Raw genomic sequence first — 12,120 nt, 5'->3', positions numbered from 1 at the left:
ATTATTTGCTCTCAGGAGAGAGAGCTTTGAAAAGGACCAGGTCCTGGTTCCTCTCGGATTCAGGGATTTTCCTCTCAAGGATGTAGTGAGAAATCCTGTCTAACCCAAGACACCCCCTCTTTGCTACAAAACCACAGCCAACACCATCACTAGACTCCACCCCACAAAGGCCGCCTTTCTTCAGTGTCTGATAGGCATTCCTCCCTTCCTCTGAGCTCCCGCAGGCAGCACCCTCCACGCCTGCCTTTCAACACTCTGCTGGAACATTCGAACTCCAATAATGTTACTCCCAGTCTTTGCCCCCCAGACGCGTGGCTCCAAAGCTACCTCACATTTTACAGGTCTGTGTCGTGGCTGTCTTACCTTGATGCCCAGCATCTTCATCCACTCTATTGCAGGTGGCAACAAATGACCTCCCCCAAGCCTTAGTGGCATTAAAATGATACACTTCTTAGGTTCTCTGTGTCAAGAATTAGGTGCATCTAAGTTGGAGCAGCAGAACAGGTGGCCCTGGCACGACAGAGCCCAGTTCTTGCCTGAAGACAGTCTATTCCTGGCTCTCTCTTAGAGCTTGAAAGGCTTCAGTTCTGTGAAGACCAGGCTGGGTACCTCAGCTCCCATTGTGAGCCACTACCATCTACCCCATGTGCCTCTCCTCATGACCTTGGTTCAGAGGTATTTATTCATATGTCAGCGTGTTTCAAGCAAGCAAGAAGAGCTATGTAAAGTCTCGGGATTTACAGCCCGGTATTTTTAAAAATGACATGCGTGGGGAGGCAGTTCAGTTAGATAAAGGTCTGCCTTTGTCCCCTGAACCTAAATAAAAGAAGCCGAGAAGGATGGCACACTCTTATAATCCATCACAGACCAGAGACAGGTAGATGGTTCGCAAGTTCCAGCCAGTGAAAGACCATGTGTGTATTTCTGTGTGTGTGTGTGTGTGTGTGTGTATGGTGTGGTGTGCTCTAAGCATCTGAAAAATGACATTGTCTTCTAACTTCCACACACATGAGCATATACAAATGACAATCTTACATTTTTTTACTGTTGTTTATTGGAATGGGGTCTGTAGGCCCAGCCCACACTAGATGGGTTGGCTGCAAATATCAGGAGGTGGGGCCACTAAGACCATCTTACAGACCTAGGGACAATGGGACTGCCGAGGCCTCCATGGCCTGATTGTGTCATGTCTGACTCCCACAGGTGACAGGCGACCGGGCAAGCATGTCATTGCTAAAGGGGAGAATCTTAGAAGCATAGCCAGCAGTCTACACAGTAGAGCCTGGGACAGGATCCCTGGATGAGGACAGCAAAGCTGTTGGGGGGCTTTAACAGGAAGTTCCCTGTCACTGCACTCCCAACTCAAACATCAAGGACCACCTCAGAGTCTCCTGGTCCTTTAGACTGATTCTGCTTCACTAGGGTGATGCCCTCACCTTCCTTAAGCTACCCTCCAGCAGACCTAGCCAAACACCACCACCCCCATGGCCAAGGGCACCCCACACATCACACCATTTACAGCAGTGACCATGGTTTATCTTCAGTTTAAACTGAAGGGCAAATGACATCTGCGGAAGTGTGGCCAGAGGTCACATGACAAGACTATGGGACACCCCGGCCTTTATGACCTCAGCTTAGCGGCCACACCCTGTCTAGAACTGGAGCTTTAGTCCCCTAAACAGCTGAGGGCCTAGTGGACGGCACAGCCAATAAAAAGATGCCAGTGTGGTTGAGTGACATCTCACATCGATTGCCCTGCATCCTTGATCTGCTTCTCGGTTGGGATTTGAGGGAAACCCAATAAATGAAATATACTTATTTCCCTCTCCAGCACAGAATCAATTGGCAGATGAAGGAAAGGCAAAAGGAGGGTCCACTTCATTACTGGGGAACTGATCAGAAGGCAGATCTGAGCACATTTCATGGAGGGGGGGCTATGGGTAGGGCTGGTGCAGAACAACTTGCACCCCCCCCCCCCGTGGACATGTGAGGTTGTGGGGAAAGCATTTCTCTGGAACACTCTGGTACCCATGCCTACCAGAACAAATCACACAGAGAGCAACCCCACAGTTGTCACGCTAGGTTTTTAGCTATGGTCACTCCAGGCGATTCCCAATGGAGGACCCTCGTTATCTCTGCTCTTGGAGGGGAACATGAGTTTATTAGCCTCATGTCTCCTAGCTTTGCCTCCTCTTCCTGCACTCATCACGGGAGATTGGCACTTGATAGTCTCTGAAGATTCTAGAGTGATCAATAACAGACACCATAGATGAAAGCATACGGCTCTTCTCAGCCGCACCGAAGGCCCTCTGTGGTTGCCCGCTGCACTCATATTTCATGTGAACTTGCCAAGCCTAGCACCTTTCAGATTTCGTCTCTCACAAGGCGCTCTGGCATGCCATGCCTGCTTCCTGCCTTATCCCTTATCCCTCCCTGCCCTGCTGCTCTGATGGACTCTCTCCCCTCGGGACTTGGGATGCTCAAAGGTGCTTTAAACATAGATGCTGGGATGGTTAGGTGGTTCCACAGGTAAAGGCACTTGCTGTGGAGCCCTGACAACTTGTTTGATCCCTGGATGGAAGAGTTGGACTCTGAATTCCACATGCACACACACACACACACATACACACAGAGAGAGAGAGAGTGGAGAGAGAGAAAGAGAGAGAGGAGAGAGGGGAGAGAGAAGAGAGAGGAGAGAGAAGAGGGGGAGGGGGAGAGAGAAAGGAGAGAGAGAAGAGAGAGAGGGAGGAGAGGAGAGAGGGGGGAGAGGAGAGAGACAGAGAGAGAAGGGGGAGAGGAAGAGAGAGAGGAGAGGGGAGAGAGAGGGGGAGAGAGGGGAGAGAGAGAGAGCGAGAGAGGAGAGAGGAGAGAGAGAGGAGAGGGAGAGAGGATAGGGAGAGGGGGGAGAAGGGGAGGGGGAGAGAGAGGAGAGAGATAGAGAGAGAGAAGAGAGAAAGGAGAGAGGGGGAGAGGGAGAGAGAGGAGAGAGAAAGGAGAGAGAGGGAGAGAGGGGGAAGAGAGAGAGAGAGAGAGAGAGAGAGAGAGAGAGCCCTCTACCCAACCCATCATTGTCTGTCCATCACCTGGCACACATGATGATTCTAGTGTTTTGGCTGACTTTTCTGTCTCTTCCTCCCTTGATATGTCCCCAGTACCTGAAATTACTGGTATGATGCAGGAAAGTTTCTAAAATAGATGAATAATAAATAAATAATAACTACATGAACAAACAGAGAGATAGGTACCAGAGAAGAATGTGCTCGTGAAGACAGTGGTGGGCCCAGAGGCTTGTTCTCTGTCTCCCCAAGGGCAGGGAGGCCTCACTGAATTGCCGGCCCTCTCACCCATCATGTTAGATGCAGGCTCCCCTCTCCTCCTCTCCCTGTTCCTCCCCATGTCACCACATTGTGGTCATTAGAAGCCAACAGAGTCATCTCCTCCCAGTTAATGTGGTTCTCTTTCATTAGGGGCTCAGAATCCTGCTGTCAAAACTCTGGCTTGACTGCCCACACTCTCATAACCACACAGGAAACTAGAAAGGGTGGTGTGAGGTCCCATGCAAATGTCCACCAGGCAGCTACCATCTGCCACTAAGTAGGATCGTCTGGGTCTAAGTACGGGATAGAGGGGACGATGTTTGAACCTGCGTTTCAAGGATCGGTTGGTAACAAAGGACTGGAGACAATAGACAGGGCAGCAAATAGGCAGAGAAACAAGGCTGCCAGCAGTGCCTTCTAAAAGGATGCCAGCTGGCATCCATTGAGCCTTGTCTTCACCCAGCACCTTTATAGATTTGAATCATCTGCTGGCTATCGAGACTCACCAGTCCTGAACTTCCTGAAGGGAATAAGCCAGGAGGTTCTTAAGTAACAAGGACCTTCACCCTTAGACTTGCATCCAATGTCTGAGGTTTCACGAGGCCACAGCCAAGGTCTCCAGCCATGGTTGAGTTGTCACGTGATGCCTCAACTGTGGGGATCCAGGGCCTGCTGGTATGGGTGCCACGGCTTCCAGCCCCTTGTGTATGTAGGGCAGAGCCTCTACTTTTCAGGCTGGTTTAACATCCCCTCAGTTCCCAGAGTTCCCACAGCAAGGGAACTTTCTAGGCAAGTTGGCTAGCAAGGTAGAGTACCATTGGTTAGAAGTAATATCACCTATTAGGTATTCGGGACTGTGCCACCCCATTTAGTGGCAAAGCTAACTCATAAGGCAGGTGCTATATCCCACTTCAGAGGCAGAGAAGGTGGCTCCCTAGGAGCCAAGAGGCAGGAGGGATGAGTGTGGGTTGCGTTTTGAGAGAATGGAGAGCACTTAATTCTGAGGATCTCTGTCTTTTCAATGAAGCAGAAAATGAGGATGTCTCCTGAGAGGGTGGAGGGGAAGCCGAGCCAAGTTGGAGTGCCAGCTGTCAGCCGTGGGGGAAGGGCTCACTAACATGAAAACTTCAGGGTTGGCCTTGTCTCCCCACCCCCCCACCCCACCCCCGCCGTTCATCTCGACTCCCAGTGCTGTGTTTTATGCTATAACCTTCTCTGTCACTAGGTTTTCACACACGGCAGGGACTTCACAAAGCCCCGGTCACACGGACCTGGCATGTGGGAACCCAGACAACCTGATTCTGCACCCAAAATTTAACTGTAGTGTGTAAAGATGAAGAAAATCAGACAACATAATCCTCAGACTGTTTGGGCCCAGACAAATGGCAGTAGCTAGGACTTTTAAGTTTAATAAATCGTATTACTTTGGTCACAAAGGAAGCTGTGACCTAGAGGAAGAGGAATAGGTGCCGGCTGGTCCATAAATTCAGCCCCAGTCCCATTCCAGGGGTATCCTAGTCAGGACACCATAAGTACCTGGAAGCCCCAGGCTGGGACTGTTCTGGCCTGTGGGATTAAGTGAGAGCTGGGACTAAGCTCTAGGCCTGCCGTCCTCTGTACTGGGCTTGGTGATCTTATGTCTAGCACTCACATTCTCCACCCCACCCCAGGTGAGTCGGTCCCTGCCGCCAGTCCCCTCTCTAAAAAACCTGTGTCCCCGAAAGCCAGCCTTCCCCGAACCAACTCCGGCTGGACCTCAAAACAAGCCACTCACTCTCGGCATTCGATCCACACAGGACACCAGGACCAGAGAGGCAGTTCAGTGACATTTTATTTTTTCAAACTGGTCCTCCTGGCGGGTCCCTGGCAGTTCCTCTTCCGGCCATGGGGTTGATTGCGGTAGGCCTCCAACTCCTCAAAGTACTTGGCTCGCAGAAGCGCAGCCCTCTGTTTATAGGGCTGCTTGTCCACGTTGGCTGTCGAGGACCACAACTTCCCTGTGGCCTTGGCCACCTCCACCACTGACCAGTTGGGATTGTCATGCTTCAGCTGGGGGTAGTGGTCCTGAGAGAAGAGCAGGAAGGATGATGGGGGATGCCGAGGCGCCATTGGGTCCCTCCTCCTCTTCCTCTTCCTCTTGCCCACGTAGTTCATCATTTCTTCCTGGTACCGGGCTTTGTCGAGCTTGGCCAGGGCTTCATACTTTGCCTTTTCGTGCTTCGAGATAGATCTCCATTTTTCTGAACACTTTCTAGAGAACTCTTTAAAGCCAAGGTAGGCGTTTGGCTGTTGCTCCTTGAACTTGTTCCTGTAATTCAGCATAAAGTGAATGTAAGACGAGACATTCACCTTGGGCCTTGGCTGTACCTCTTTCCCCATGTTTATATAACCATGATTTCCTTTCTCTGGATTCCACTAATTCGGATAGCAGAGACTTCCGTCTCCACCCCCCAGGAGCAATCTAGAAGGTGCTCTGCTTGCGGTGAAATTCTCTCTCTGTGTGAGCCTCAGTCAGAGCTCCGGCTTTTCAGTGCTGGTGGCTTTGTTGGGTCACAGAATGGAAACTGTGATGTCATCCCTGAGCTGGCCAATGCCAGCCAAGCTCAGTCATTTGCATGTAGGCCTTCCTCGTGGTTGGTTACTCCAGGGACTTTTTTTTTTTTTTTTTTTTTTTTTTTTTTTTTGCCTCTAAGGAGAGATGAGGGTTTATCTCAACCTTATTAGAGTAGCTACTGGCCCCGAGAATCTTTTCCGTCGGCTTCCTGGAGGCTGTGGGCTTTGCTCAGCCTCCTGGACCTTTCCATCCTCATCCCGCAGTGGGTCATAGCAAGAGCTGCCTCTCTCCCTGGGAGATTGTCAGGATGCCGCCTCCTCATCCTCCACCCAGGCTAGAAATAATGAACACAAGAAGGGTGGATGGCTCCGGAGCTGTCAGGATAATATGTGAAGGCTTTCTGTTTGCCTTGAGCAGTGGCAATGCCTGCTGCACAAAGGGCTTTAGTAGTGACTCTAAAAATAATCAGCCATGACAGCTGGGACTCGGCTCCTGTCAGGACAAAGTTGTCTAATTTAAAACCCAAGCTCTTGGGCTCCGAGTCTGACTCTTTCGTATCTCTGAAGATCTTTGAGAAGAAGGAGGGAGGAGAACCGGGGAGTTTCTTAATTACACTGGAGTTCTTGAAAATATGAATTCTTAGCTCTTTGGGCAGCCCCCTCACCATCTTCGAAAGAGTTCTCATTTCTTAGGCTTAGTGTACAAAACACAAGTAACAGCCAAGCAAATGGACGTAAGTAGTTAAGACTCCACAGGTCACCCAACAGAGAGTGTAGTAAAGGCCAACAGACTTGTCTGTGTGCAGGTGGATTTGCTAAAAACTCAGTGGGTAGCCGGGCAGTGGTGGCGCACGCCTTTAATCCCAGCACTTGGGAGGCAGAGGCAGGCGGATCTCTGAGTTCGAGGCCAGCCTGGTCTACAAGAACTAGTTCCAGGACAGGCTCTAGAAACTACAGGGAAACCCTGTCTCGAAAAACCAAAAAAAAAAAAAAAAAAAAAAAAACAACTCAGTGGGTGACCATGCCACATGCATAGGACAAGAAAACGAATTCTCAGTGGCATAAGAAGGACCGAAGTTAAGCAGCCACCAACAGGCAGGAGCCATGACTCTCGAGTGTTGACTGATTGGAGCCACCAAGCTGAAAACTGTTTTGGGAGGAACTAGGTGTGAGGTTTTGGTCTCAGCCTGTGCACACTATTTTCTGGGGTTCAGTGTGTGTCGCGGGGGGGGGGGGTGTTCAGAAGTATACAGATGGTCTCAGCAGCAGAGTCCTACAAGAAACATATTATGAGACTTCCAAGACAGGCTTCAAAGGCTGGCTTGTGGTGAGGAAAGGCATCTATCTTAACACACCTCGTTGTGTAAGATTTCCCCCAAAATGTGTTTACACTAGCAGGGGTCATTGCTCCAGACGACCTGTAAGATATCATACCAGTAGAAGCCCCCCCCCCCCCGCCACGTGTGTGTGTATACACATACACACCTATGTGTCTGAGAAGCTGAGAAAGGCGAAGAGACCATCAACGAGAACATATTACTCTGGGACATTTATCAGTAATATTTTGCTCTTTATTTTTGAGGGGAAGAGATCGATTTTCCTATTTGCTGGAGTTGGCCTAGTCTTTGGAGATGAGCAGCACACAATCCTTCCTGAACTTCAGTTCGACTATACACACTAACCAGACTGCCCAGGCATGCTGTGTGCACGCGCACACGCGCACACACACATGCACAGTAGCTTCATGTGCATCTGCCTTCCGTCATAGCCACAATAACCGTCTGTATGCTAGCAGACACAGTAGGAAAAGACACGAAGGATACAAAAGCTATGAGAATCTGTTGGTGTGCAGGCCAAAGGGCTACTCTCCTAGGAAGATGATCAGCCTGGGCCACACCAAGCTATGAGAATCTGTTGGTGTGCAAGGCCAAAGGGCTACTCTCCTAGGAAGATGATCAGCCTGGGCCACACCAAGGTCCATTTCATATGACTAGTTAGTGAGGAACCTCAGGAGATCAGGAATGGAGGACGTGAGTTCGAGGCACCTGGCTCCTGCCTCCACCCCCTCGAGGTAACCTGGAACTGTCACCTCCCCGGACTAGCCGTCTTTTCCCGTTGTACCATGTCCTCTCAGGACAGCTCTCCTCCCATGCTCATAAGTCCCTCCCTCTCCTGTCTTCTACTGTCTAGGCTGGTGACGGTTGTGTTGTCAATGACTCTGAGTCCGCTGTCACTTCCCTACATCCCAGGACCTTCCTGAGTCCTGCCCTTCACCTCGCTGGACAGTCTGTTTATTATACACTCTTCAAATTATTCTAATTTGGGTGACCATCTGTTTCCTGCTGGAACCTTGACCAAAGCACCATGCCGATAATCTCTCACTGTATAGACAGCAACTGCAAAGGAGACGATTCTAGATACTCAGAGGCCCACAGTCCCTCGAGACCCAGGAGGACCTTCAGAGACAGTGCCTGCCAAGGGTAAGGGTCCAGCCTAGGCAGAGGCATCTAATGTCCTGAATTATGAGATGTCCTCTAGGCAGGGGCAACGGTCTGGTATTCAGACAAGAACTCAGATTTTGTGGATGGCAGGACTTCTGTTGTGAATACTCAGCTCTGACATTTTGGCTCAAAGGTAACCTCAGACAATGCATAAAAATGACTGTGTCTGTTCCAATAAAGTTTTATCTGTACAAACAGGCTATGGGCTAAGGGTTATAAATCTTCTGGCCTTTGGTCTGGTCGTATGAGTTCAGTATTTGTTTCAGGCCTCTTGATTGTAGTTTATAATAAAAAAAATATTTTGTCATGGCTCATTAACTAACATGTACATAGGTAAAGTGTGTGAGCCTCTGTTTCTGAGAATGATGATCCATTCATGGACCCTATGGTGGCACAGTTTTCCTTCCCATTGGAAGGAGGGAGCCACGGTATCAAGTTTTACTGAACCATATTTAGTATGTGTGTGAGGTACTTTTCTGTTTTGATGGTTATAAGAAAACCCACAGGCTGATCTGGCTCACTAAGAGTTCCAGCTGATGACAGAACTCCATCTAGGCAAGTTCACCTGAGGTCCTAGCGGGCCCCTTCCCTTGGTGCTGGGAACATGAAGTTGGGAGAGTATGCCTTCCAGCGCTAGACAGACAGGAATTCCAGAGCTGGCTTTGCTTGTCAGCGGGTGAGTCTTTGAAAAGCGTCCATGGAGCTGAGACAATGACTCCCTTGGTAAAGCGTTTGCCCTGCAAGCGTGAGGACCTCCGTTTGGTTTCCAGAACCCACATTACAAAGGGAAACAAAACTGGCATGTGGAAACGAGAGAGTCCCTGGTGGCCACTGGTCAGCTAACCTATCTGAATCAGCAACCCCCCCCCCCCAGGCCAGTGAGGGAGACCCTGTGTCAAAAAGACATGGTGGAGAGCAGCAGGAATAGCACCCGAGGAGATTGGCCTCTACCCTCAATGTGCTTGTGCACACACACACACGTGCGCATGCACACATGAACACAGACACACAAGACGACGAAAAAGCAGTATAGGATGCCGACAGAGCCAGGATTTACATAGTGCAATAAAAGGAGGAAAAGCCGTTGGCACCATGCTATCCACTACCGTGTAAACTGGACTCGGGGTCAGGGAAAGGACAGCTGTGTCTTCACAGCAAAGGAGACTGCCAGGCATCACTTCAACAAACCTGCCCAAGGGGTCAGCAGCAGTAGTGGGTCACGCTGACAGCACACAAGCCCTTTCTATGATACCATAATTGGAGCACCGCCCCCGCGGTGGTGGCCCTCCACACTCACATCCTGGGCCCAATCCCAAGAAAATGTTAGACCAAGCCAAATCCAGGTTCCAAACCTATGATTGGTGTTCTTTAGATATCAAGGTCTTGGGGAAACAAGTAATCTGACACACCTTGGATGAGACTGAAGTGATGTGGTAACTCAGTAGGAGGAGAGATGCCGGGTTGGATATTGGAATCAGCAAAGAGGGCATTGGGAGACAGTTGGGAACATCTGGATTAAGCCTTCCAGCAGACAGTACTGTAGCAATGCTGATTTCTGAGTTTTAATGCATGCTCTTTAAGTATGACTCCAGCCTTAGAGAATGGGGGAGGAGCATGCAGCGCCATGGTCTGGTGGGTAGATAGACAGGAAACAGAAGATGGTCAGGTACAAGAATGGGGATATGGTAGCGAGGGTCAGACCAGCCTGGTCACCTCTGGAAAGGCAGATCTAAAACTAGACCGTGTATGGGAGGGGGATCCCTTACAGGCCCTGACAAACCACTCAACCCACAAGGTTAGAGACTGTACCTATTTTATCCAGCCCCCTGACCTGTTTCCAACCACAGTGGCCATCTTTTGTCCATCTGGCATCCCTTCAATTCATTTTTTTTTTTTTTTGGAGAACTGTTCCTACACTAATCCTAGGGTCCTTCTGGAAACCATGCCCTTGCCCTAAGGGATGGGTACATGGCCTAGGCAAACGACCCCAGACCCACTGTGGACATTTTCTGTTTACCATTAGGAAAGATGTCTGTGTTCTTTCTGCTGATGAAGGTGCTATGGTGAATCAGGAAGCGTCTAAGCGGCCTGTGGTTCAACCTCAAGCAGCTGCCATTTGCGCTTGGCCAGCAGACAGCCCCGCAAAGCAAGGCTGGTGGCATTTGAGCTCCTAGCTCTGGACATCTGAGCCAGCTGCAGCCCTGATCCTCTGTGGTTTGCTTACAACAGCTGCTGGTTGCTTCCCTGTTCCAGACTGATTTGGATTTCTTCCACTTGAAGCCACCCGTACATGGAATGTGCAGAGGTGTGAAGGGACAGGGTACGTAGCAGAGACACACATTGTGATAGGACAAGATACACAGCACAGACACACATGTGATAGGACAAGATACACAGCACAGACACATGTGATGGGAAAGGATACACAGCACAGACACACATGTGATGGGACAAGATACACAGCACAGACACATGTGATGGGACAGGATACACAGCAGACACATGTGATAGGACAAGATACACAGCACAGACGCACATGTGATGGGACAAGATACACAGCACAGACGCATGTGTAATGGGACAGGATACATAGCATGGACACAGGCATGATGGGATGGGATAAGAGGCGACAGGAACTCTCCTCTCCCTGGTTTTGGTTCTCTTCCGCGGCAGCCTTATCATGTTGGCTGGTTCCAGACATAGTGTATGCCTCACACACCATGGCCCTCACGGCCCCCATGTTTGTGCCTGGACCTTGCTGTGATGAGACACAGTGTGGTGAGTGCCAGCGGACAGCATCTCGCCCAACCTCTCAACTGTCCTGTGAAGTGGGTGTTGTCATTGTTACTGAATAGCTGGGGAAATTGAGACCCATAGCAGGCACTTGACTCACCCTGAGTGAGCTAGCTAGGGATTTGGAAGGTGCTGGTCCAGGTCACCAGGCAGATTTCTTAAGGCGCCTCTGTGTGGTGTCTCTACTTCTCATTGCTTCCACTCTGGTAGTCCCTTACCCCAGAGGCTCCCTGGCTGCCCAAAGATGTGGCCTCCCCCAGAGGTCATTGCTATACACTGAGGCTTCTTGACAGCTAGCGCTGCCTAAGGAACCAGCATCATTAAGCAGCATCCTGTCGCCGTCATTGTATGTGACTGTGGATGCAGAGAGCAAAGCCACTGCCACAAGATCATAGGACCAGTGTAGCAGCGAGAACAGAATCTAGCTCCATGACACTCCGAGACCCCCTGCCGGCCTTAGTGTGCACAAAGGGTCTAAAGCCCTGACTATGCTGCTCTCCAGGAAGCAAGGTCACCCAGCTATACTTCAGAGTCACATTCTGGGGGCGAGGGGATGACATGCAGAGTGGCAGTGGCGTGGGTGAGGCCCTTGGAAACCATCTACACATTTCCTCTGTTGAGCATTCTAAGAGAAGTATGCTAGGAGCTATCATGAGGTGGGTGTGGCCACCCTCCCTAGAAGAGGCAGGCTCCTCTTTCCCCCAGTCATGTCTTCCAGTGCAGGAGGAAGATGGGCAGGACTGAGAAGGCAGGAACTGCTGGTGGGAGGGAGTTCTGAGGTCGCTCCCTTTCCACCCTAGCTCTGTTCAGTGTCCAGAGCAGTTGCTAGTGTTCTCATTGACCTTGGAGGCCTACTGGGGGAGTTGTCTGGTTAATCAGTCCTATGTCCTCTGGAGGTATCATTTTTTGTACATTGCTTGGGTACCACCCATATTTCTTCTGTGAGGCCCTTACTG

General features: G+C 50.3%; 2 protein-coding genes across 2 annotated transcripts in view; one reads left to right on the top strand and one right to left on the bottom strand.

Annotated features, from left to right (window-relative positions):
- Csmd2 (CUB and Sushi multiple domains 2) overlaps positions 1–12,120 on the top strand; it is a 551,269-nt gene that overhangs the window by 258,874 nt on the left and 280,275 nt on the right. The gene's annotated exons all lie outside the window — the stretch shown is intronic.
- Hmgb4 (high mobility group box 4) lies at positions 5,148–5,696 on the bottom strand. Its single transcript, XM_038333471.1, has one exon. The coding sequence runs from the start codon at positions 5,694–5,696 to the stop codon at positions 5,148–5,150; it is 549 nt and encodes a 182-aa protein (XP_038189399.1).

Source organism: Arvicola amphibius, chromosome 6 (assembly GCF_903992535.2).
Source record: "Arvicola amphibius chromosome 6, mArvAmp1.2, whole genome shotgun sequence".
NCBI classification, from domain to species: domain Eukaryota; kingdom Metazoa; phylum Chordata; class Mammalia; order Rodentia; family Cricetidae; genus Arvicola; species Arvicola amphibius.
This window is presented reverse-complemented; position numbering and strand designations above follow the sequence as displayed.

Bases quoted from the DNA above. Each gene is read 5' to 3' on its own strand.
- Hmgb4 (XM_038333471.1), bottom strand. From the start codon at position 5,696: ATGGGGAAAGAGGTACAGCCAAGGCCCAAGGTGAATGTCTCGTCTTAC.